This window comes from Poecilia reticulata, chromosome 17, assembly GCF_904066995.2.
Source record: "Poecilia reticulata chromosome 17, P_reticulata-male-v2, whole genome shotgun sequence".
NCBI classification, from domain to species: Eukaryota; Metazoa; Chordata; class Actinopteri; order Cyprinodontiformes; family Poeciliidae; genus Poecilia; species Poecilia reticulata.
In genome coordinates, this window is record NC_088846.1 from 21,842,332 (window position 1) to 21,869,555 (window position 27,224).

At 37.5% G+C, this 27,224-nt stretch overlaps 1 protein-coding gene and 1 long non-coding RNA gene across 3 annotated transcripts in view; both read left to right on the top strand.

Annotated features, from left to right (window-relative positions):
- The first annotated feature begins 465 nt into the window (after positions 1 to 465).
- Positions 466 to 23,128, top strand: ranbp3b (RAN binding protein 3b). 2 transcript variants are annotated; one of them, XM_008434420.3, is made up of 17 exons: positions 466 to 592; positions 2,298 to 2,353; positions 4,283 to 4,319; positions 4,403 to 4,480; positions 4,597 to 4,668; positions 9,348 to 9,413; positions 9,565 to 9,657; positions 11,610 to 11,719; positions 13,011 to 13,130; positions 14,658 to 14,758; positions 14,866 to 14,938; positions 15,031 to 15,127; positions 16,630 to 16,754; positions 16,849 to 16,969; positions 17,462 to 17,604; positions 19,096 to 19,291; positions 21,876 to 23,128. In XM_008434420.3, exons 1-17 carry the CDS (start codon positions 571 to 573, stop codon positions 21,917 to 21,919), a joined length of 1,554 nt encoding a protein of 517 aa, XP_008432642.1. In that variant the 5' UTR covers positions 466 to 570; the 3' UTR covers positions 21,920 to 23,128. The 2 variants fall into 2 exon arrangements, with proteins under 2 accessions (XP_008432642.1, XP_008432641.1); XM_008434419.3 differs by lacking the exon at positions 466 to 592 and having other exon boundaries at positions 2,255 to 2,353.
- A 3,633-nt stretch (positions 23,129 to 26,761) lies between these two features.
- LOC103479766 (uncharacterized) overlaps positions 26,762 to 27,224 on the top strand; it is a 54,571-nt gene continuing 54,108 nt past the window's right edge. The window contains exon 1 of the long non-coding RNA XR_535979.3: positions 26,762 to 27,143. This is a non-coding gene — a long non-coding RNA (uncharacterized LOC103479766). The remainder of the gene's footprint in view (positions 27,144 to 27,224) is intronic.

A 27,224-nucleotide genomic window follows, 5' to 3' on the forward strand; every position in this document is an offset into this window, starting at 1 on the left:
TTTCTTTATTGCCTTGTTCAGAATTGACTTTTTTTCTTGGATTTCTGATTAAAATAAGTCAGAATTTCTTTTCTAGTGACCCTAATGCTTTTCTGTCTGTAAATCCTGGTTATTAACTATATTTTATATTGTAAGAGAGAGAGAGAGAGAGAGAGAGAGAGAGAGAGAGAGAGAGAGAGAGAGAGAGAGAGGGAGAAAAAAAAAAGAAAAAACAGAAAACAAGCAAACAAAGACCCTAATCTTGGCTATCGCCCTAGAAAAGTGATAGTTTGTTACTTTGATTTCTTATTTTGTCTCGTGTGGTACTTTCTGTGGCCAGCTTATGTCCCAATTCATGTATTTCACTACTTTTTACAGTTTTTGTCTGTTCTTTTCCCGCTGACACATTGTCTCTTTGTGGTTATTTACATTTAAATTAGAGTCCCAGATTATTGAACAGCATAATTATAATTCTGGGACAGGAAGAGAAGACCCCCTGACCGTCGGGCCCCCGGGCCTGACTGAAAACACTTCTGCCTCGGCTTGTGTTATCTGCGCGGTGGGTTGTGGGTGTGAGAGCGTCGAAGTAAAATGGCGGACTTGGCAAACGAAGGTGAGTAAGTAGCAGTGTGAGAAAAACCCCCATCAAGCCTTACCTGCTGATATATATGCTCCTTACAATTGTGTCTGCACACGCGGGAGCTGCAATGAAACATCTCGGTCCCATGTTTATTTGTGTCTTCGGGTACCGTGTGGCGTCGCGGTGTTTATAATACCCACAACGTTAGCAAACAGGCTAACAATGCTAACGGTTGGGCTCAGGCTAATACCTGGAATATGTCGGGGCTGCCCGGTTTACCTCTCAAAGCTAGCGCCCCGGCTATTTTTAGCCTGTGTGTTTGTCCATTTGTGATCCGTTTTTAGCAAGTGGTATAAATCGTTTTTTGTAATATTATGAGTATGGAACAACGCTGTCCATTTAAGCTCATTTGGTGCTGCATTCCTCTGTTTGACTGTCGTAAGTGGCTATCGCTTGTTTAGGCGCGTAAGGGTGAAAATGGCTATTAAGACAAGGCTCAAGTCGCTTTTGTGAAAGTTTGTAATTTATGCCCTTTATTGATTCCCATTGGGTTTATTTTGAAACTAAAGCTAACAGGGTGAGAATCTTAGTTGCACTGTTTGTTAGGAGAGATGACTCATGCGGGATGAAGCGAATTAGCACGCTAACTATAGCCTGCACTCTGCTTCATGGAGGAACCGGTAGCGGCGACTATTTGCTGGAAAGGGTCATAGTAAAAGTGCTAGCTGGTTAACATAAGCCGGGACCACCTCTGGCAATTTGAATGCCTGACGTGAACACCAGCATTACGCGCAGGAATCCATACGTTTATCATATTGGCTGTTTTGAATGAAATGAAAAATGAAAACAAAGATGGGTGATAAATGTAGGTCACTTAGCATTTATTGCGTTGTTGCACCAAACAGAACCAGCATGATCCATCTGTGCAGTGATTGTCAAACAGCTTCGCAGCATATTTCCCAGATGTTTATCTGTTGCAGCATTGCATGTGCACTTTTGTAGGGCAGGCGGCGTTAATGATGCTACCTACACCTGCCCGGGAGCAGGCCCCGCTCAGACACAGGAAAACCTTTGTCTGATACCGTTATAGGATTACACATCTCAGAGGTTACACCGTGAAGATGCTTTAAGTGGCTTGAGGTGACTCCAGATCATTTCCTAGCCTTGTGAGACCTCTTCTTCACGGGTATACAGCGAGAGCCTGGAGCTGGAATTGAATCTTCAGCCTAAATTTTTCAGAAAAACGTGATATAATGTTAAAGGCAGATTTGAATATTTAAATAACACTCTTGTTTCTTCAATGAACAATTATTGTTGCTATTGCTTGTGTTGGCTAGCTTTGATCTACATAATATATTCTTGCTCTTCCCAGAAGTGTTAATGGGATTGTATGATTAAGCCCAGTTTGTATGGGAGCGGATTTTTCTGCCTGTCACCACAGAAACCTTTATAACTCAAGATGTTTGTCAAACAGATTGCAGCCCTCATTAGATCACCTTAACATAAATATTTTAAAGATGGTAAATGTCATGCATAATGCTAAAGTGTGCCTTGCTATATTCGTAATGACTGTGATTTTACTTGGCTGTCTTGATCAGTTATGGATATTGGCTTGTGATCTTTATCAGCTTTCATTCTGTAGCCTTTTTTTTCAACTTTCATGAAAAGTTGACTGGATAACAATACAGGTAACCTAAAGCTGATGCTTGGATGACCAGCCTACATCTTTTCTTAACAGACAAGCCTGCCATTGCACCTCCTGTGTTTGTTTTCCAAAAAGATAAAGCACAGAAGGTAAGTTTCTGCTTTCCGTCAAAGCACTTTCACTTTATTTGATCTGTAAAAGTAGGCATGGGTGGTTCTGAGATTCTTTCAGTGTGAGTGAAAGTACCACAGGTTTACACTTTAGCAAAAAATGTAAATAAAAATATGTAACATGATGAACTTGCGCCTAGAAACAATTACTCCTTTTGTTGCTAAAATGATGTAAAATATGGGTCATTACAGTTCTAAAAGTGTTTTAACACATTTAACTTGTTTATTTTGTAGCTTGGCAAGAGCAGAAATATAATTTAGTTTAGTAGTGGTTATAAGGCAGAACATTATACTGCTGTTGCTATTTTTCTCTTTTATAGTGTACAATCCATTGGAAGTCTCTGGTTAACCCAGTAGCTTAGCCAAGAGTATGTGCACACAGTATTTTGCAATTACATGGTGTGTGTAAAATTAAAACCACTAGGGCTTCTTTGGAATGCAATCATTTTGACTATCGTATTGCAAGTGTCACACTTTATTTGCCAAAGACATATTCATCATGCTTGATGGAGTGTTGTATTAATACCCACACCTGACACACAGGATGATGCCCTATAGGTCACAGAGAGAGTTGGAAGAATAGAACTGATGGAAGAGAAACGAGATTGATCCGATCCAGGCGTTGTGATCCTGTGTTACTGCAGGTTACATGTTGACTAATTTTGCCCTTAAACTTACAGCCAAGAAAAATTCTGCAAATTTTAGTAATAAAATATACAGGTTTGTCCGTATTTACACAGATGCTTAAAATATATCCATAGATTGGACAGATTGAGTAAAGTTTAATTATATAGAGTCTGCTTAGCTTCAGCTTCCTAGGAGATATTTTATCATAAAAAGGAGGAAGTTTGAGATAAATGCTGGTTATTGGTTTCATGCAAACATGTAGATCAGTGGAGGTTGCTTTCCGACACGGAGTAACTGGTGCACACTGAGTTTACGATTGTCGTATAAATGTAAATAAAGTTGAATTGACTTAAGGAGAGAATTTCTGAAATCTAGAGAGGAGCAACAAGAAGTTTCTTTCTGCAGACAGAAAGTGTCCAACTAAAAATACTGAATATTTTATTCTTTTACCTCCATTAGCCATGGATTATAATGGAGTTGGGAATTTCAGTGGCCTGTAGGAAGAACCTAAAGTCTTAAGGAAATAAATGACCAGCTGCTGTCACTTAGCAATGCTAATTCCTATTAGGCCACCATATGTTTATGAATTAGTTTCACTTAAAATAGTAAGCTTATATTAATTATGCTCTTGTATTTATTGCTAAAAGTTAATTCTAAGACATAAAATGCAGCCGTGTTGCTGACTGGTTTGTTCATATTTGCTTTTGACAAAAACGGTCAATATTGTAAAGACATTTTGGATTTTGAGCTGTTGGTATTGGCAGATATTTAGTCAGATTTTGGGATTCGGTTGAAACCAAAAATCCTGGATTGGGCCAGCTCCAAAAAGATTCAGAAGACAAGAAAACATGGATTTATTGATTATATTAGTATTGCAATATTTAACTATAATGCCATCATCACGTGCACCCTACTGCTGTGCCAGGCAGTTTGCAGTCACTTTCCCAGCAGTGATCCATAAAGCCAGAGAAAACTGCAGTAACTTCTACGTTAAAAGGACTATATACCTTTGGAAGTACATAGAAGAAGATTTTGACATTTTTAATGCCACTTTCTACCCAAACCTTTGGCATTATCTTGACACCAAACATTCACCTAAACCTACGTTAAGGCATGTTTGTTTTTCAACACTTAACAGCTTTTTCTTTCTAGGTTTAAATTAAACCTTAAATGGCTTAATTCAATTCTTATAGTTGATAACAAACATTGTTTTGGTTCTGTGACTTTTAAAGGTATTTTTGAATGTATAATAACTGGAGCTTTTATTGTCGTGTCTTGCAGCGGTCTGCAGAAGGCTCAAGTGCAGAAGATGGCGAGGGTAAACAAAATACTATAATCTCTGTTTTGTGTTATAGATTTTCTCTAAAACTAACAATAAAAATGTTTTACTCCTGTTTTCAGACTCCGATAAAGATGAGGGAAGCTATTGCCCCCCAGTGAAAAGGGAACGGACCTCATCATTCCCACCCCCTCATTCTGGTAAGGACATGTAGTGACTTCCACCATTTTCTCCTCTTCTTTTTCTTTTTTTGCTTTATTCTTTCTTGTGGTATTATTTGTATGCTGAGTGCAGTGTCCTGTCTGGCTTCTTGCAGTTCCCAAGAACAATGTATTCATGCCCTCAAGTTTCTGCCAGTCTCCAACTGGGAACTCTGATTCTGAGCCAGGTGAGGCTTTAAGACCTCGTGTTGAAACGTTTTAGGTTTCAACTCAAAGGTGTCTTTTCTTTTAAAAGAACGTTTAAAAAGGTTTGTCTTTGGACGTTCGGGTTGCCAGCACATTTTCAGTGCCGTCTTGTAAGCTTCCTGCATACACATAGCTCTCTGCCCACCAAACCGTCTTGTGGTTCTTTTACTTCTAAGTTTGGGACTAAATTCTAAGTTCAGGGGCCTAGTGTTATTTATAGAAAAATAAATATGTGCAATTTCAGATTGTATGTTTTATTTTTTTTTGTCTGGCTTGTAATAATTTATCACGTTCAAGCTGACTGCCAACATTAGAGTAACAGGACAAGGTTTCTTTAGATGTTAGATTTAATAGGGTTACATGTTGTGTTTTCACCTGTTCGTTGCAGATCGTGCTGCACGTTTCCCCAGCAGCTGGCTCAAACAGCCAATCAGTCGCACTTCTGGTCAGAGCAGCTGCTGCTGCTGCTGCTGTTGCTGTTGCTGCCGCTGCCGCCGCAGCCTCGGTGTTAGTTTGAGGACCGGGTTGCTAGTAAAAATGTTGGCCGTTTGCACTCTGGTGAAAACTGATCTGAGGTTACAGAGCATTCATAAACTCTGGATAATTTGTTAAAAAAAAAAACAAAAAAAACAAACCACAAACAAAAAAGTTTAAATCACAGACAATAAAAACACATTGTCTTAATACTGTTAAACAAGATGAAATGTCAAAAATGACTTTATGTTGTGTGTTTGTGGTTTTTTTTCTGGTGGGTTTTTATTAAGTGATCTGTGTTGCTTTCTGTTTGCTGCAACCAGGTCATGCTTTATCCAGAGCAGAGAGAAGTGAAACCTTTTGCTGTTTGAGTTTGGCATCCTTATTTGTAAGAACTTCTTAAAACCCTGAGAAATTCAGAAAATGTTTTCACTCTTGGAACTATTAGGACCATGTGTAGCCTGTAATTATGCCTGCAAACAATGCACTTTTCCTGGCAAATAAATTTTTAAGCATGCATTTGAAAGTGTTTTGATTTTTAGTGACTCAAACAGATACTTTGGTGTTATTAGATGTTATGCTACAATGCTTTGCAAAAGTATTCACTTCCCTTGTAGCTGTTTAGCAATTCTTTTTCACTAATAGAAAGCTGAAAAGTTGTGTGTTTGAGTGAATAAATAATAGAGCCAGCTTTCACTGCAGCTGTAAGTCTTTCTTGGTGTGTATCTACCAGCTTTACACATCTGAATATTTTTTATTTTTTGCCAATTTTTCAATGCCAAACTCTGATTGGATGCAGAGCCTCTGTGAGCATACATTTTCAAATCTTTGCACGTTAGTTGGATTTAGGACTTTGATTGGGCCATTCCAATGCATTAACTGGCTTTGATCAGCCGAATCCAATCTAACCTTATAAACAAGACTGCTTATTTATAAAAGTCATAATTTTTGTTTGAAAATCCAAGCAAAAATATTTTTTCCCAGTAGGTAAAATAAAACCTCTATCAAGCAGTGCACAATATATAACAAATAATAAAAAAAAAAAACAAACAAATGACAACATTTAAGTTGTTGCAAAAATGAAAATACATGTTTCATTTTTTCTGTTATGTTGTAACATACCTTAAAAACAAGTTGATCAAGATTTGGTGGTGAATTCTGATAAATAAGCTCCATATTAATGTTCGCAAAGCTCTCCATGTCAACATTGCATGGATTACCGAACAATTTCATGTCATTTATTGCTCTGAAAAACAGCAGAGCTCCCTGTGAAGTCATGGCTCAGCATTTGGGAACACAGTGGTGCTGATTTTTAGTTTGTCATTTAAGTGCTGCACATATCCTCGCCGTCTCTGACTCTGCCACGGGCGACATGCACCCCAGCAGTGGGCCATTACTAACAGGTATATGAAATCATCTCATGGACCAGACAGAATCGGATCCCAGGTCTGATTTGGCCCCACGGGCCTTGAACTTGAGATGTCTGATCTAAATCATTCTGTTGTCTTGGTGGAAGCTGAATCTCTGCCCCCAGTCTCCAACAGGTTTTCTTCCAGGATTCGTCTGTTTTTAAGCTCCCTCTGTCTTCCAAATAACTGTAACTAAGTTGTCATGATTCATCTTGCCACTGTGTTTTTCTGACAGTTGTTTGTTCAGATTGCGTTTTAAAGCCATAAAGTTTCCTTTTGGTCTTTTCTAACCCAATTACCTTTTTCCATACGATGGCTGTGGCCCCCGCTTGGCTTGTGTCAGTCTGAAAATAAGACTTCTTATTCTTTATCGTCACTGTGTGTGTGTGTGTGTGTGTAGCTCTGCAGCTCCTCCAGAGTGAAGCGTAGATCCTCTTGGCTGTTCTTCCCACTAATCCTCTTCCTCGTCATGCCTTGGTGGTTTGTGAAATACTCTTTCCATTTTCAGATGACTGATTGAACAGAACACTGAGCTATCCAGAGTTTGGGGTATTGTTTTTGTAGCATAACCCTGCTTTACTTTAAATGTTTTCAGAACTTTATCTCTGTATGTGCTCTTCTTTGGTCTTTGTGATGTTTGCTTGCAAATGTTCTTCCGTAAACCTGAGGCTTTCACAGGGCAGCTGGATTTGTACCGAGAATAAAATACATACACTGAAATCTATTTATTTGGAAAAGTAAAGCATATTTATATAGCACATTTCAGCAACAGACTGTTCAAACTACATAGAGACCAATACAATGACCAATTATGAAACAAGTACACGTTTCATTTTGTCAAATGTCATCTAAATCATCAAGCAAATACTTTGGTCAGTGTTCCAGTTGTTATGGGACAGGTGGAGGTTTTAACCCTGATTTAAAGGAAGTCAGTGTTTCAGCTGTTTTGTTTATGTTTGTTCCAAATTAGTGGAGCATGAAAACTAAATACTGCTTCTCCATGTTTTCAACCAACTTTCATTTTCACTACAATTACCAAATTCTAAGTTATTTTGTCACACAAAATTCCAATAAAATTGATTGAAATTTGTGGTTATAAAGTGAAAGTTTGAGGGGTATAAAAGCTGCTTAATGTATATTGTTTTGTTTTGATAGCTATAAATAGGTGAGGTATATCATGTTTGAACCATTTTTTTTAACCTCTTACATCTTTCAGGAAAAGACTGAGGGACCTTCAGATGTAGAGAGACTAGTTTTCAGGTTGAGATCCTGTGTAGTCTGGCAACATTTACTTATCAGTAATTTTCTGGATATCTCATTATGAATTTTGTTAAACAGCTTTGCTGTTTTGCCTATTTTATTGACAAAGTTACCTTAACTGGTACAGAAACATTAAAACATGTAATATGCAATTGTCATATGCCACAATTTTTAGTAAGATCAGATAATTGTGAAAAAGTGAGAATGTTCCCCAAAGGTGAATAGAAAGCAAAGCAATTACTGAAATACATGCAGGTGAACTTTGACTGGAAAGAATATAAACACAACAAACGATACAATAAACACAGCTCTGTTATTTTACAGCCAGGATGAGGAAAGCCTGGAAACGAGCCTCCTGTGGAAGATTTCCTTTAACCTTCTGCAGCTACCCTTGTGTTAGCTGTTTGTTTTTCCTCCTATTAATAAACTTTATAGGTCTGGAATCGTGCCTCTCATAGTGGCAGGATGGTGGAGCAGCTCTGTTAGTTCTGATTAGTTCTTTTTGTCGACTTTTGTTAATGTTTTTGGCCGAGGCGTTGCTTGTTGGACAATTATTCCCTCTTCTGATAGATTCTGTGTAGCTGGAAGCATTTTTACTCTTTTAGTTTTGGACTGTTGTGATGTGTAACCATGTTGTTGGGGTTTTTTTAACTACTGGGTGCAGCTGATTAGCATCTCAAATCTCCAGTAATACCTGAACCCTGACTCCAAATCCCAGAGGAGCTGGAAAGAAGTCTTTATGGATGCAGAGAGAGAAAAAGGAAGTTTGAAAGATTTAAATAGGAGTGGCAAAAGCAAATAAGGTGGATTAGCAGTTCTTGTCAACAACTAATGGCGTCACCCAGGAAATGTTGCTGTGAAGTAAGATCTGTTGGCATGTTGTAACGGTTTTGAGGCCGCCACATATCAACGGTCTTCAGTCACAGACCTCTTCGGATTCGTTGTGAGACTTACTGCGAGCATAGATCCTTCCACAACGACTCTTTAAAGATAATGATATGAGTTAGGGCAACATTTAATTCCCCTTTGGGATAAAGAAAATATTTTTATATCAATTGAAACACAATGCCTTTTCAATGAGGATTCAAACTATTTGATTTAAATGTTCTTTTTCAAACTTTGTACTTTTCAAGGCTGAATACCAGGTGGCTTTTGCCAGCAAGTTTTACCTATATGTAGTATTTGCAAACCTTAAAGGGAATTGTCATCATATGGCATTTTAGACACAAAAGTGAATCATTAAATGCAAAAACCAAATAAAGCAAAAGATGTGCTTTTATATTGTGCTCAATCACTGATGAAGACTAGTTAAGAAAGCCAGTGAGCTGAAGAAACGGTTTAAAAATGGGTCAGAGGACAAAAACTTGCCTTGTCAGGTTTTTGAAAGCACCATGAGCGTTGCTGTGGTTACACGCACAGTGGTTAGAGAAGTGGCAGTCAGATTCCTATCTATTCGTGTTGCTTTGTAATTTTTAGATGTGTTAATATTTGTTGACTTTTCTGCTCTACTTCACCAGAGGAGAAACCTATGGGGTTCCGTTTAAAGCCACCGACTCTCATACATGGGCAAGCACCGAGCTCTGGTAGGTTTCAGTTGTTGTCGTCATACTGCCGGATTATAATATAATACATTTTCTTCAGACACTTCACACATACCCTGGGTTTCTGAACGTACAGTGACAAAGCAATATAAATGATTTATACAATATGTAAGACAACTTATCTGTGTTCTAGGCGTCCCGAGTCAAAAACCCAAGGAGCAGCAGCGCAGTGTCCTTCGCCCAGCAGTTCTCCAGGCGCCAGCCTCCAAATCACATTTAGAGTCCAGTGAGTACAGCTTCTACTAAGGTTACATCAATCACAACATAGTTGGCAGTTTGCTAAGGTACTTCACAGGATTAACAAGTGAAAAAATAGGCTGAGTTTTGTTTGAGAATTGTGTCAGTCTGAATTACATGAATATGCTATCTCTTTTTAATTAAGTAACAATGCAAAACTTATACCATATTTATATTATGTTTTCTTCTCAAATTTGTCTAAGAAATTAAGAGAACCTGTCCAAAAAAGTGACCAGTTGCTCCAACTCTGGGGTCTTTCTAAGAGACAGCTACATTGTCATGTTTGGAGTTTTAAGTAGGTATCAACAATGTAAGGAAAGTAACAGTCCTATTTCAGCAATTTGAAGTTTATTTTAAATCATATTGGTTTTAAAAAACATATTTAAATGAGGGAAATCCATATCTTGTGCCATTCCAATCAGTCATTTAACCTATGAATTTATTTACAGTTTAAAAAACAGACAGATACATTTTACAGTAAAATTGAATGCCTAGTGTTTCAGCTGCTTACATTGAGATGTCTGCCAATAGGACCACAGCAAGCAAAGCAAGTCACATGACAATCACACACACTACCCAATAAACAACAATCAGGAGTTGAGTTTCTTCAAGGAATCTCACTCTTGATCGTTTAACATCCCAAATTGTTCTGTCATTTTCTGAACTCTGCTGATCTTAACTATTATTATATTTGTTACGAACAGAACCAAAATATGTAAAGTTTTAATTCTATCTGACTAACATTAAGTTGTCATTTTGATTTCTCACACAAGCTAAAATGAGAGGAAAGAGAAGTTTCTTCTGATTTCAGTTTATTTCTTTATTAAATACTATTGAGCTCTCAATTTGATTAGGAAAAATATCTCCATTTCACATCACATGACATTCTTATGACTTTCTGATGACCTTACATAATGAAGCAATAAGACATTTATGTCTGCAATAAACTAGCTTTGTTATAGTTCTCTCTACCTTTTTTTATGCCAGAAAATGTCAAAAGAGAGGGAGGAACCTACTGCCTGTCACGGAAGACCACAAATCTGTCAGCAAACTTCATCTGTCAGGCTCGTTGCCCAAACTTGTTGCTCAAGAGCTTCTGGCATGCCATAACAAACAAGAGTGTGTAGTGACGCATTGCCTCAAATAACTGGTTCAACTGTATAAAAAGGAGGAGTAAATAATAAACACTGTAAACTTTGACTTTATTGATCTCTTTGGAGTCAGAAATACCATTTTGACATTTTCTTAGATTGGTTTATTGCTACATGCAGTGACTATAAAAAGTACTTCCACTCTCTTCATTGCTTTAACAAATCAATCATAATCAAAAAGATTTCTCTTTTGGCAAAAGTATATATTTCAATGTCAAAGTGAAGCTGATTTTTATTAAATAGATTTGTAACATGAAATAAGTGACTGCATAAATATTCACCCCTGTTAAGTCAGTATTTAGTAAATACACATATGGCTGAAATCACAGCATGGAGTCTGTCAAGTTCATAAATACTTTATTGATCCCAAAGTGGAGTTAAGTGTTGATATAACCCTTTTTCTCCTGAAATCTACAATAAACTCCTTTTTGTTTACCCTCAAAATGAGACAGGTGTTCTCAGGTTGCTCACCTGAACACAGCGATTTTACTACTTAAATGTGAATTAATGGTTTCTTATTTGTAATATATATATTAAAAAATTATAAAATTTATTTCCTTATTGTTATAATAAGGTGTTTGTGTGTAGAATTTTGTAGAAAGACAGTCATTTATAAATGAATGTGACATTCATTTAATAAGGCTGTAGCATAAAATGTAGAAGAAGTGCTGGTCTCCAAATGCTCTGTGTGAAATGTGAAATGTTTTCTGTATAATTAATGCATTGATTGTGTTTCAGGAAAGAGAGAAAAAATTAATATATATGTAATTTGTTTTTTGTTTAAACTTAGATTCCACTTGTGGAACGAACGGTGTGAAAAAGTCGCCAGAAGGCTCACTGGTCAGCCAGTCCTTCTTCCTGAACAACAAAGAGCACTCGACTACGCCAGCCAAGTCACTGGTGAGAGTTTCATCATCGTTTCTGTTGAACGGATCAATAATCTTAATTTTGCTTCACTGGTTTTAGTTGCTTCTGATTCTGTGAGCGGTTTAACTGACAACTTTAACATCCTGCGCAAGAATTTTAAATCATTCCTAGTTTCTTTGCTTTCTTTGTAATTGCAAATCGTTTATTTTGAAAGTTGCAACGGGACATGTTTGCCGTTTAGTCTGGACGAAAGATTAATATAGCACATTTACTGATTAATGGAAACAAACTGAATCAAAACGTTGAACTACCTCCTTTGCATGTCAACAAATCCTGCAAAGGTCTGCTTATTAAACATTCATTTGAGTCAGCTGTGCTAGAGCAGGGATGCATCCAAAAGTTGCACAACAGTGGCATAAGTAAATCTTGATGCAAGTTTTCCTTGCATCAAGTTAAAAGACAGACTGATTATGGAAAAGACATTTTTAAAGATTTTAACATCTCAAATTATGATTAGCATTACTAATTGCAGACTGCAGTCCTTGCATGCATCTCCCATAGCAGGGTTCAGCAACTTTTACAATCCAGAGAAACATTTCTCATCTAAACTTTTAATAATAAAAACCAAAAATATAAAGAATCTTAGCTTTTTTTTCTAAAATATTATGGTGAAATTTGAGAATTGTAATTCGATTTTTTAATTCTGTGCCTAATAAAGAAGACCCTCATGTTGTGGAACAACTCTCTTTCCTCTCTATGCAACACCCAGGTTTGTTTTACCAGTTATGGTCCTGACGCCTCGGAGTTATTACCTTGAGAAATAATGAGATTTGGTTAAATATGAAACAGGCTTTAATGCCAAAAATGATCAAATGTTACAAGTCATACAAATGGAACAGATACAGAGTGACGTTCACCGTCAGAGCGCTGGGTGACACTTAGCTCACCTTAGGGATGCAACCAAGTGAGGCAAAGGTTGCAGTGCGAGTTTTGCTTTTATTCTTCTCCTCATTCCTCCCTAAGGGTTAGTGCTAGTCGGGTTCATTTTGTTTATGTGACTGTCGTCAGTATTTTGTGATATGGTTTTGTAAGCATGTAGCAGTGAGCGTGCAAGCAGATAAAAGAAATCATTTTATCCATAAAACTCAATTTGTCTGAGTCGATGTATTTTCAATAAATGTAAACCAGCGGCTGACCTGTAGAAAGTGTCATTTACAGACATTGTGGTTTATTTAAGTGAAAAAAAAATCTGATTTAATATCTTTGAGATGTCAAACTGCTTTATTAGAAGTAAAGTTAAATCTGTTTGTTTGCATTGTTTCAGAAACATGAAAATGAGGAGGATGGAGCAAACGGCAACAAAGATGGTGGCAGAAGAGACAAGAAGGATTCTGATATCCCTACGTCTTTCGTGTTTGGTCAAAATATCAAAGACAGAGCAAAGGTGAGCTGCTGTAGATTGCTGATGTTCTACAGTGCATTTTGAAAGCATTTACTCTTTTCATAAATGTATTCCAATTTTTGCTTTTTTTTTGTCTTTACACTTAAATACTTCAAGATCATCAAACAAATTTTAACATGAGATGAGAACTACCTGAATAAATACAAAATGCAGTTTTAAAACAATGATTTCATGAATGAAAGAGAAAAAAAAAGCTATCTAGTATTACCTGGTTGTTCATAGAAAAAGCAATTTTCCACTAAGAGCCACCCTCTGATGGCAACAACTGTAATCTGTTATTTTCAGTCAGAAGCAGTGAGTCTTTCACATCAGTGTTGAGCAATTTCTGCAGAGTCGTTTTAATTCATGGGGGTTTTATGCATTAAAGGCTTATTTTAGTTACAGCACCGCAGAACCTGAATCGTTTCAGGACTTCCAGATGCGTTTTGCAGTTTTGCCTCCTGCATAACTCTGTGTGTGCTCGAGCTTATGGTGACAAACTGATGGCTGGAAAATTTTCTTCAGGATTCAAAAGATAGATTTTTTTTTTTTACATCTATAACAGCAAACTGCCCAGATCATGAGGCGACAAAGCAGCTCTGGGCCTTTTTTTTTTTTTTTTTGGTTTGCATTGTTTTTCACCTTGAAACTCTCCCATGGAGGCTATTTTGCCCATTTTCTTTATTCTCATGAACTCTGACCTTAACTGTGGCCAGTTGGACATGCAGGGCTTTAGAAGTTGTTCTGGGTTTGTTTGTGACCTTCTGGATGAATCATCAATGCATTTTTGAAGTGATTTTTCTTGACCGCTCTTTCCTGGGAAGATTCGCTGCGGTTTCACTTTTTCTCCATTTGGCTCTTTGGTTAATTTTTATGAATCAAAGCCTTAGAACATCTTTCCAGACTCATAAATGTTGATGACTTTGTTTTTCTTTTTTTTTTTATTTCATCACATTGGCTCATGCTGTGTTGCTTTTTGGTGTCCTTTAGCCTACTTCATGCTGTCAGACAGGTTCAGTTTAAGTGAATTGAACTTATCTTTCCCAAAAACATGTTTACTCAGTTCAAATAGACTCTTAATGAATGAAACAATCATTTTAAAACATTTTGTATTTTCTCGTTATCTTTGTTTGATCTGCAAATGTTTTTTCTCAACACTGATGTGCTTCAATAATCCAAATTCAAGTCATAACATTTTGCTATTGAATGGCTTAAATATTTCAGTAAGTCTAATGGGCCCATTATGTGCAACACACAGACACACATTTCTTAAATTAAATTAGATTTGAGATGTGATGTGATGACTTCTTGTTAAGCATGTTCACGTTAAGATGCACTTTGTTCAAATAATTACTCATTCCACTTAAAAATGATAGCTATTTAAAAGGCGCTTTCTCCTGTATGCACTTATTTGTGTGTTTTGAACCACACAGCTTTAAGCTATTTAGCTAATTTGCTGTGGGGATTTTTTGTTGTTGTTGTGGTTCTTTTTTTAGATTCCCTCTCATGTTTTTGTTGTTTTTGTTCCAGTTGGATGAGAACAGCACAGAAGACAACTCAAAAGACGCGGCGCAACTGGACTCTCAAACAGAGGGCACTAATTATTTCTTACAGTACATCTCTACCCCAAGGTAATGAGATTGTGTCTCAAATATATTTTTAGCATTTCAATTTAATTCATGGGTTAACCTGCGTTCACCGACTGAAGCTTTTCTTCACTCCTTTGTTTTACTTTCAGTTCAAATGCCACAAACAGTACAGATGGTGGAGCAAAGTTTGTCTTTGGGCAGAATATGTCTGAAAGAGTTCTGGTAAAATGATTAGCTGCTTCCCAGAGATTTACCAAGATGACATTTTAGTCAGCTTTTTTTCTATTTTATTTATTTATTGTTTTAAATTTCAGAGTCCCCCAAAAGGCGAGGTCTCAAATGAGGAAAATAAAGAGGTTTCAGCTGCTCCTGCTTCAGAGCCCTCATCACAGGAAACGACTCCAGAGAAGGGTAAAAATACACTCTCTCTTGCTCTTCAAAAATGTTTGCTATTCAGATTCATTACTGTGAGAAATGACAGAAAACTTAGCTGGACTTTGATGAAAACCCAAACATGTAAGATCTAAAGAAATGTTTGAACACAGCCACATGCACGCCTGCAGGTTCCAGGGTCTTTTTCCAAGGCATGGAAACAGAATCTGATTAAATCCTCCTATGTTCTCTACCTAAAGGAACTTGTTTACCACCACAGATGCAATGTTTTTATTGTATTTTTATGTGACAGACCAGCAGAAAGTATCATGTTAAGTGGAAGGAAAAAAAGCAAATATAGATTTTTCTTAGAAATAAAATCTAAAAAGTATGGTGTGCATCCCCCCTCCCCCACCCCACCAGCTCCAGTCAATACTCTGCTGTGGCATTGTTTGGTTAAGTTACAGCTGCAGGTCTTTTATATCTCTGTCCCACTTTTTCCTCATTTAGAGACTTAATTTTTTTGGCCAATGTTAGAAAACATCTGCACAGATTCTCAATTAGATTTAGGTGTGTGCTTTGACTGGGCCATTTACTCTGATCTAAGCCTTTCCAGTAGTAGCTTCTGGCTTTGTTCTCCTGCTGGAATGTGAACTTTGACCCCACTGTTGAGTCTTTTGGCTCCTCCAGTAGGGGTTTCTTCCAGAATTGTCCCTTTGTTTAGCTCCATCCAACTTCTCATCAGCTCCAGCCTTCCCCTCTGTCTCCACAGTATGCTGCCACCACCATCTTGTTTCATTTTTGTGAAAAATATTTTCAGTTTTTCACTAGTTTTTTTTAGACAAGTGACATTTTGCATGACGACAAAAACATAACATTTTTAAGCCTTCTTTTGACTTTCTTTGTGCCACTTTTTAAATTGTGGGATGCACAATTAAAGCGGGATCTGACAGAATTGTCAAAATTTCATAATTAGACAAAGGAAGCCAATTCAAAACAGAAGTGGTGACATTATGTGCGTCATTGTTGCCTCTGAATTCGCAACGGATGATTTTGATTTATGTCTCATGTCAACTATATAAAAGTTGGAAATAAAATGACCTGAATTGTGCTGCTCAGATTGCCATTAAGAAGTCCTGTATTGATCGCATTTGGGCCAAAAACGTCAGATTTGTGTTACATTTGCCTGTTGTGTTAAAATGGCCTAATCCTTGCCTTATCTGTCAGGACATCTGGGTATTTTGGCAGGTTGACAGTTGTTGCATGCTCTTTGAATTTCGAAGGTATTTGGAATAAAAGGTTTTTGTGACAAACATGCATCAATTTCCTTCCATTTCACATTTGTCTGCTGCGCTCTGTCACATAAAATTCAAACAAAATGGGTTTAAATTTGTAGATATAATATGACTGAACACTTTTGCACTGAGTACAGTTTGTAAAGGATCAAAGGCAATCTGTTTTGCTTCCAAGTTAGGGAATGACTACTTAAAAAAATCTTCAAGCAAGGAGTAAATGATTTATTCTGCATTTCATTTTAACAGCAAACAGTGTGTCAGAGTCTTTGGCAGAATCTGCAGCTGCTTACACCAAAGCCACAGCCAAGAAGTGCATCTTAGAGAAGGTCGACGTGAAAACCGGGGAGGAGTCGGAAAGCAATGTTTTACAGGTAAAAAGACGAGACAGGCCTTGTGCATTCAACACAGTTGAAAGGGATGCAAATTTTTCCCTTTTTATTTACCCCTTCCTTGTTTTTGCTACAGATGCAGTGCAAGTTGTACGTCTTTGAGAAGACGGCTCAGTCGTGGATAGAGAGAGGTCGAGGGTTGCTCAGACTCAATGACATGGCTTCTACTGACGACGGCACGCTACAGTCTCGTCTCGGTAAACACACCTGCCAAACCTTGAATAGACAAGGACCTCAACCCTGTTAAAAATTAACAAACAAGTGCAAAGTTTAGTTAACCAAATAAAAATGCTTGTATTTTAGGTTTTAAGACCATACGACGTCTTGAAACTGCTTCAAGTGCTTGTTTTTAATCTCTGCTGCAGTACTTTATGCATGGCACAAGGGGGTGCTAAGTCATGCGACTAATTTGATCCCTTATTAATGTAAATTATAAGGTTTGCTTCAATCTTTTTAATAAAAACAACAATAATTTTCAAACCTTGTTTTAATGACATTGTTTAAATTCAAATATAAGAAATAAAAACACATCTAAGACTAATCAGATTGTATTAATGGTAGCTTCATTGTGTTTTTTTTTTGTTTTGTTTTTTGTTTTTACCATGGAAAGTCTTAAAGGATAAACAGTTTAAATGATCTTGCAGTAGTTCTGTACAGTCATGTGTCTCTGTGTCCCCTAATCTTCGCAGTGATGAGGACGCAGGGCAGCCTGCGGTTGATCCTCAACACAAAACTTTGGCCCCAGATGCAGGTGGACAAGGCCAGTGAGAAGAGTGTGCGAATCACTGCCATGGACACAGAGGACCAGGGGGTCAAGGTCTTCTTAATATCAGTATGTATCGCAAAGCAATAAATTAAGGTTATTTAATGGATTACATTATCTTATTTTTAAGTTGTAGATATTTTTAAATATGCCCAGATTTTTATATTTCTGTTCCACATTTGATTTAGGTGTGTTCTAATCTTGTGTGGCTGTTGCTCCTCTCTTTCTTTCTCTTTCTTTAGTTTTAGAAATGTTTTGGTCTTGCACTCCACACGTTGTAGTTCTGAAAAAAAAAAAAGATTTATTGCACAATGACAAAACAACATGGCTCATGTTGCAAGGAGGCACACAGCTCAATCAGAAGAAAGCTACTTGAGAACATGTTCTGCACCTGAAAATGGTGTTTGATTAGGAAAATGGTGTTTCCATAACTACTGCCTGCTATTCAACTAAATTTTAAACAGGAGCTGAGTGGTTGTATCCACAAAAGTGGATATAAGGAAGACCATAGATATAAGCTTTTGCTGTAGTGCTAATTTCAATTTCCACTGTGTGTACTAATGCATATTGTGGTTTTTTTTTTTTTTTTTACAAATTTGAACTATTAAAATAGGCATTTATACATGTTTCTACAGGAGGTCTCAAGTGTTTAAAGATTCTGGCTATTTGCGAATGGTTGGTTTCCACTGAATGCTTCTCTCGTTATGGAATCAAACACTATAGGAATATGTTAACAAATATATGTTGTTTATGTATTTATGAATGAAAGATTCAATCAGTTGCAAATCTTGTAGAGGTCCAAATAGGCTGTTTATTTCAGAAGATGTTTGTTTTTACATGCATCACAGCCGTGTTGGATTTTGAGTATGGATGTGTGAGAAGACTCCATCGTTTTCTCTTGGACTCCTGACGTCTGGGAACATTTGTTTAGTCACCTAACTTTTAGTTTGGAAATTTTCACTTCAGACATGCAGTTATTGAAATTTATGGATTTCGTGACAAATCTCAACAAACAGAAAATGTCAAATGTCTGATTTTATGAAAATGTCTTGGACAATAGTTTTTGAAAAACTTTATATTTAATCGATTTTAGTAGTCATTTACCTGAATTCCATCATTTTATCATGGCTTGTTTTTGTAATATAATTCCTTGTTGACGGCTAATTGTTTATTTTAGCCTTAGGCATAGGCGTTTCCTGATGTGCTTTTACTTCAAATGCTCCAAATATTCTGTTTTTATAGCATGGTGTTTATTTCCAGATGAATACCATTGGGCTTATTCTAATTAATCTTAAAACCTCCATCAAGTTTAACCTTTCGCTCCACACACTTTTATCATATTTACTGCTCCCACTTGCATAACAATGTTTTTTCCTGCCTACTAAGCTCCACAGCTTCTCTTCCCAGATGTTTGACATTAGACTCCAGTTGCTTAAAGGGCACCAAGCCTACAGACAGACGTTAAATCTGAAACATCTGCACGCAGGAATGTACTTACAGTATATGTACGTTTAAAGTTCCTTAGATCTAGCTTCCCTTTTTGTCTTTTTGTTTCTTTAGGGTAGCTCGAAAGACATAGGTCAGCTGGCTGCAGCGTTACATCATCGTATTTTAGCTCTGAAGAGCAGAGCGGAGCAGGAGACGGAGACCCCGGCGACAAGTATCCCTGAAGCCGAGGTGCCGCAGTCCAACGAGGACGACAGCGACGAGGAAGACAAGGGTTCTGCCTCCGCTGCAGCCTCCACTCCTGCTACAAGTCAGTTTGCTCAATATGTACATTATAAATGTACAGTTGAATGACAATAAAGTCTCTGTGTCATTTTGCTGAATTATTCCAAGTTTCTGTTGACAAATTTGGTGGCAATTGCTTAATCCAACACCAGGTTGACAGGCGAAACTATTTCTGCAGTAATTAATGTTTTGTTTTTACAAGAGGGAAAATAATCCTGCGTTTTTCATACATGGTGTGAGCGCCCAGAGAAAAGCAGCGAGCAGTCGGAGGAGTGTTCTTTGTTTTAATGACTAGGTTTTGACTAATGATGACGGCAGACGTGAGACAGTCAGGTCCAATTAAGAGAGCTTTATAAATGTGCAACAATTTGAATCTGGAGACAGGAGCGCCAGGTACAGGAACAGCTTTTTGAAAGGTAATGTAGATCTGAATTATTTATTTATTTGAGGTTGAGATTTAAATTTTACCAAGAAATGTTTCAGTACGATAAGAAGTTTTGATGTTGTTTATGTGGATTGACTTACAATCAGTCACATTCCTTTTCGTGAGATTGAGATGTTTACCATTTATTTCTGCATGGAAACAATCTTAAAATGCAAATTTCAGAGATTAAAACCACGATTTACTGGTCTCTGATTTGATGTGCATAAAAGAGTGAGTCAAGCAACATCTTTTTACTTTATATTTACTCATTTGTAATTGAGCCTATTTTAAATCTTTATCCGAAGATGACAAATAGGACTCAGCCTTATACGAGATGTGTTGATGTCTGAACATAGATCTTTAATCAGGCCACTGCTTGTACTTCCAGATGTGTGAGAATTTAAATGCTCATTTGAAGTGCTTCTCTGAACCATACAAGTGTATCTCAGTAAATTAGAATAGATTCAAGAAGCAAATTTATTTTGGTTATTCGGTTCAAAAGTTATATTAATTCTATTAGTGATGTATTTAGTTTTTAAGGCCTCCTCACCCTTCTTCCCCCCACTCTACCCGCCTCCTAACTCTTCACCAAATGTTTATCCTCACCCCTGTTTCTCGCCTAAACCTAACCCTGTCCCCCCCGACCATCACTCTACATTCTATGGTTCCCCCCCTTCCTCCCTTCTTTTTCTTCCACTTCCCATTTCCTCCTCCTTTTGATGATGAAAACCAATATAACAATTCACTGCAAGCTCCATCTGAGCCCAGGGCAACTGCACCCACCGGAATATGCTAGCCATATTCTACGCAGCCCACACAGCACATACAAACCAAAAGGTGGCGCCCTGGGGCACACCGTAAGCACCATACACCAACCATAAAAGATGGTCCCTGTTGCCCAAGGTGGTTCTTGATCTCGAGTGAGAGTGGATACCCTTTGAGGTACCTAAAGGGGCTGAGAACCATTCGTGGGGAGCCTCAAAGAGTGAATCACCAACCTAAAGCTAATAACAATCCTTACATGTAGTTTTAGAATGCTACATAAACCAATAAAAAAAGGATTTTCTAAACGGAAATGTTTCATACAGCAGACATTCGCTGATGCCTTCCACAAGCAGAGAAAGCCACATGATCATAACAAGACGGGACGTAACAGAACATTAAAAAGTATTGGACTGAGGACAAGGACAAAACGATTCCATGTGGGCTACCACCGCCACATTCATTGTCTTAAGCCCTTCCTGATCCAGAGACCGTGTGAGAAGCGTCTTAAAAAGGGACATATGTTGCTCAGTGGTCCAAGCTCTTCTTTTCTGATGAAAGTAATGTTTGCATTTCATTTGGAAATAAAAGTCTGGTGGAGGAGTTTGAGGGGCCCAGAATCCAATATGCTTGAGGTCCAGTGTGAAGTTTTCAGTCAGGGATGATTTTTGAGAAGCCATGTTGTTTTTGTGCAGCCATCTACCAAGACATATTAGAGCATTTCATGCGTCCTTCTGCTGACGAGCTCTATGGAGGTGCTGATTCCATTTCCTAGCAGGACTTTGTACCCGTAAAAACTGGCAAAGATACCGAAAACTGGTTCAAACACCATTTTGTTACTGTGCTTGATTGGTCAGTAGTCGGATCTGACCTGAATCCCATATTAAATCTATGGATTATTGTGTCAAGAGGAGGATGAGACACCAGATCAGTGAAGGCTGATATCAAAGCAACTTGGGCTTCCTCAACATCTCAGCAGAACCACAGACTCCATTACACGCTGCAATGATGTAGTAATTTACGTAAAGGAAGCACAGGCTAGTATTGAATGTATATGCTAATGCAAACACAGGCTTACTTTTCAGTAGGCTGACATTTCTGTGTTAAAATCCTTTTTTTGTCCTATTTAGTGTTACATCTTGATTTAGCTCCCTTAAAATGTATCCAAAAGTGGAACTCCTCTGTAACAAGTTTCTCTTTTTTTGTAACTCATTAAAGTGAAGTAAATGTTGTTGGTCTTAATTTGCTAGTCTGACTTGTTTGCCAAAATGTAAAGTTGAAACAGACACGAACCAGCATGTTTATGTCTGGCCACCTCAGGAGAAAATCATGTTTTTTGCGCTCTCACGCTGTGTTTGATTTAATATATTGAGGCTGTTCACCCGCAGTGACATTTCCACCAATTTCCTCTCTTTTCCTGCAGGTAATTCAGATGGAGGCGAGAACCAGGCAGCGGGAAGCACATAGCGTCACTCTTGGACAGCCTGCTAAGATGCCGCTGTTGAGGTATTTTACTGTAGGCATCTCCATGGACAGCCCTTGACCAATATGGGTCCTCCAGACCAGTACTTTTGGATATTAGAAGTCTAGCTCCAGGAAATAACCCCCTGTGCCGGAGTGTCTCACCCAACTCGTGCAGTTCATCTTCTCTGCATTCAGCGTAATATCTGGAGTCGTTTCTTCCCTCCCTCTCCTGTTTTGTGTTTTATTTTTGTTTTCAAGTATTTTTTTTCTCTCCTGATAGCAAAAATAAAGACTTCAAAGCTTTGGTTTGGGACTTTTCTGCTCATCATATTGATGAGTGTAAGGGTGTTTTCCTCTACATTTTAAGTATGGCACATGTTAAGACTGCAGTTTCTACTTTGGGACCTTTATACTCACTCTACAGCCGTACCTCTGGACTCCACACATCCAGAGGAGCTTCGTTCACAGTGTGTTTTGACTAGTCATTTAGTCTGTTGGTCCTACATCCAGACCGACTCTCCTCCTAACCCTTCCTTCCACTTCCCTCCAACCAGTCTGTGCGTTAGGTTTTGGCAAATGTAATTTATTTTGGGTAGTGATTTTCATAATGCATCTCAACACATACGTGCTGTTTGTAATGGCTAGCCAAGATCACTCAAGTTGTCATTACTAGCAGTTTCTTATATTTCCTATTGACCTATATTATAGTGAATAAAAGACTCAAACAATGCAGTTTCCGCTAATGTGATTTAATTATTTGAGGACAAAAGGGCAGAAGGATTCACCTTAAATTGTCATCTGAATTAATGCGTTTTAGTTACTCATGTTTATTTTTGTGGAGTTATTTTTTTTTCCAGCTTGAGAAAATGAATTCATCAGTCTTCATTTTGCATGTAACTTTTTATTTTATTTTATTTTTTATTAATTTCAGCATCCCAAGGATTAATCGTCTTGATGCTTATTTTTACGTTGACAATGATATAAACTTTTTATCCATTTACATCTGGAAACCATGTTGGAGTGAAGACTTCATGTGTGTAAAAAAAAAAAATATTAAAAAAAAGAAGAAAAAAAAACAAAATATTGAGTGATGACTGTAATACCCTTTGAATTACATGTACATTTGAATATATCATTTAGTAGCACACCATGTTTTCTCATCTCTTTCACCTGCCCCCCTTTACAAAATAAACCATTTTGGACTGACTGTGATATTTTTCCTTCTGAAATGTGATTTTTCTGCACCTACATACTCAGTGCCTTGCAAAAAAAATTAACACCACATAAACTTTTTCACCTTTTGTCACATTTTCACAACAAAATTCAATGCATTTAGTTGTCATTTTATTTATTAGACAAGCACAAAGTTAAGGTAGTGAGTAAACAAGTGTACATTCATTTTGTGGACTCGAAGCCATTTGACCATGTCCTTTTGGGAATCATGTGAGGGAAACCTCTGGAATAAAATCCTTGTTCCAGAAGTAGGACCAGTAAGAAATGAGACTAATTTCCAGTGATAAAGTTGTCCTTTATCACCGATTTCTAGGTGCAACCAAGATGTTGATGGGAATCTGATTTGGTTTCCACCTGGATCAGGTTTTGACTTTTTGCAGATGATCTGTTGGTTTCATCAGACTGTGATCTACAGCTTTCACAGAAAATCTTCAAGCCAGGAGGAAAATCATCACATCAAAATCTGAGACCACGGAAAATGTGAAGTGGCCCAGCTGGGTCGGGAACGAGGTTCTGAGGAGTTCAAGTATGTCGGAGTGTTGTTCCTGAAAGAGGGAAAGATGGAGCGGGCAATCGGTAGGCGGATTGGTGTGCTACCTGTGGCGATGCGAGCATTGTACTGGTTTGTCGTGGAGACGGTGTGTATCAACATTCCTACTCTCATCTATGGTCACAAATAGAGGCACAACATTGTTTATTCTTATTTGTGTTATAGGCACACCTCTGTTACAGATCACATCATTTATATATTAGCAAACGACTTAAATACAGAAAATTCTGACTAGAAGTAATTTTTACGCATTTTTTTTGGCGCCCCTTTAGCACAGCGCCCTTATGCGTTGCATACAGTGCATACCCTCTAATTTGCGCCACTGGGTGGCACGAATGGTAACCTTCAAAAATATTTTAAAGAAGATGCTGTCTTGCATGTGTTAAATATTCAATGTCATCTTTGCCTTTGTCTCAGTATTGTTTTTATTGTTTTATGATTTCAACAGTGTCGCTAATGTTTGTTTACTGTAAAAGTGCGCTGCTTTATCTGCCTAGGTTTACTTTCTCCCTGCCAGGTAAATAAGAATTTGTTCTTAACTCACTTGGTTAAATAAAGGTTCAATTACATTAAAAAAAAAAAAAACGAGATAATGGTTAAAAGAGGCTGAAATGAGTTTCCTCTACAGGGTAATCAGCAGAGAAGCTCTATTTTTGTTTTTTCTTTTATCTGCTTTACGCTGTGACAACATAATAATTTTAGCAAATATGTCAAACATACTTTTTTATATAAACATTACATACTGCAGCTTTAAGCGGTACCATTGTAATTGTTTTTATTGTATTTTTTTTTTTGCAGATAAAAATCTGGGAAGTGTGGCATGCATCTTCTCCTCACCCCCTGAAGTTTGTGATTGTAACGTTCAGTGGGGTGCTAATACTTTTGCAAGGCACCTTAAATCTGACCTTATGTCAGAGCAGTCCTGTCTCAGCGCTGTCCTTCATCTGTATCAAAAAGCAGAACAGATTTCAACCTTGGAAATAAGTTAATACATGATGTGCGGCTGGTTCAGCTGATTTGTATTCATGTGCTTGATCTGGCCCGCAATTTGATGTACGCTCTGCTCTGACTGCACCGAGCAGGAGTCAGACTAAATCTTGCTTATATACAGTATTCATCAGGGACAAGGTCATGAATATTTGATGCATGTACCTATCACCCAGCCTATCATATACACCCAAACAAGAAACAAAACTGCCACAGCTTGCAAACTCTTTGCCTTATCAGCTCTTCTACTGTGACCCGGCAGGAAAGAATTTTGTCTGCAGCATTTCTGTTGAATTACCGTGACGACGAAGGAGGGGAGAGTCAAAACCAAAGCACATTCTGGCCTTAAGTGTTGGGATGGTTTAGTACATGAACTCATCTGTGTAATTAAATTTATGGTAGACTTTTGAAATCCTACACAGTCATATTTTTTTTACTTTGATCTATCATGAAATAATGCTGTTAACTTGGTAAAGTATCTCCTTTTTCCCAGAATATTACATTTATAAGCAAATGTTTTGCAGGAGTCTGTCACTGTCAGAACTAAGCAGTGGAAAGACCTTAAGTTCAGAAACACTAATTTCTCTTAAATATTTGCAGTCAAGTGATTTATGTCGACTTTGGTGTGAAAAACTGAATACTTTCTGTACAGCACACAAAAGAACCCACCGAGGGGAAAGATCAAGCTAGCTTTGAATTATGTGTTTTATGAACCATAACCAAGTAAGGCCATGTATATGTAGTAGAGACTAGCTAAAACTGGTGCTGAATTCAGGTATATTTACATTTCTTCGACTATCTGTTTTTGCTGGTGTGCAAAAGGACGATTGAGTTGGGAGTGACGCAATGAAATCAGATGAAGGAAAAGAGAAACGAGTTTGCAGTTTTACATGTTTGTAAAATTCAGATTGGAACATAAATGTAAGGTTTTGTTTCTTTTGCTTGTGTTGTTTCTAGAGGGGTGGGTGATTCTTTTTGTGGGATGCACTCAGCATGTCAAGGTTAAAACTGACTGACAGACCATCACTCATGTTTAGGGCTAGTCAAACGCAGTGACAGAATGAAGAATGGAAGAGCTGATAAGACAACATTCAATGCCGGCTGCACAGATTTATTATTAGCACTTCCAATGCAAATGTGGGGTCTGATTTGTCCTTGTTATAGCAATGAAGTATACCCCGCACAGTGTCTTGTGTTTGTAGGAAAATTACTGGTTATTTCTAGTCAACTTTTTATGTGTACTGCTCTTAATATTTTTTAAAAAACTGGACAGGTTAACGTTTTGTCTTGTCAACTAAGCATCCATAAAAGCTAATTTTGTAGCTTATTTTACAGAAGCAGCTTTTTACATCTATTGTTTTGAATGTTTTATGTTATGGTGCTTCGTCTAATGAATCTGGATTTTCACTAACAATCTGTTTTTAAGCTCTGTAATACGTCAGAGAAAGAGCAAGACAATGGCTTGTTGAAAACTGACAGTATGTGTCAAATCAGAAATGATGACGCTATGTTTCAGGTGAAACATTACTGTAGTTTTCCTAACCTGATCAATCATCTGTTGGGACAACGTAGAAAGGCTGCCCTAGAGAAACTCCAGAAGCAAAAGTATTTTCCCCAGTAACAGATTTATCCTGTTGTTTTATTTTTTGGTCATATGAAAACTTTTTAGATAGTTAAACTAATGTAATTAGAGTAAATACAAATGCAGATAAATTATATTTCTTACCCAACAAAGTCAACCCAAAATTGACAACAAAGTGGCTGGCACCTTTGTTAGTCATTTGTGATATTGGTTCAGTTTCCCTGATTAATGTACCTGTAGACCTCTGGAAAAGGCATAAATTGAACCCTTCCATGAACATGAAGTAGGCCAAAATTTAACAAATTTGTCCAAAATATCTAAGTTAAATTAAGAAAAATAATCAGTGAAATTCTTCTTCTTCTTTAAAAAAGAGCTTTCCAGATTTCCTCTACGAAATACGTGCTTTATTGTTAATTTATGTAACAGGTACAAAAATAATAAGCCAATCGGAGATCCTTATTTGCGGTTGCTAGGTAGAATTTGTTTTCTCTGAGGATATTCTTTCTGGTTCAGGTTCAAGCTAAAAATCAGCCAATCAGGTCTTGCTTTGCAGTCAGTGGGCGGGTCCTTCCCCTTCCACAGGTTGTTAGCTAATCTAACGATTTTTCTAAAAGTCTGGAGATGTAACAGTTGATAAGCTACCAATGTATTGCAGATTTTCTTTTTCTTTTTTTGTGACCTTTTTAAAACCCACAATTAAACCATAAAAAGAATCGCGGTGTTAAAGTTTGTGTAATATGCAGCTTCGGTCCTTGAAGCCGTGAAAAAAAAAATGCTAATACACCAGAGGTTTAACGGTCAGTTTTCAGAACATATCCGTGGAGTAATAATGACAAAATGGACGGTGTGGGTTTGGTTTCATCTGAGCGTTAATGGTGAGTAAAACCAGTTTTGTTTGTATTTAGTTGCCTCTTTTGTTGCCTTTAATCAGACAATGGCCTTTTGAGTTTTTGTAT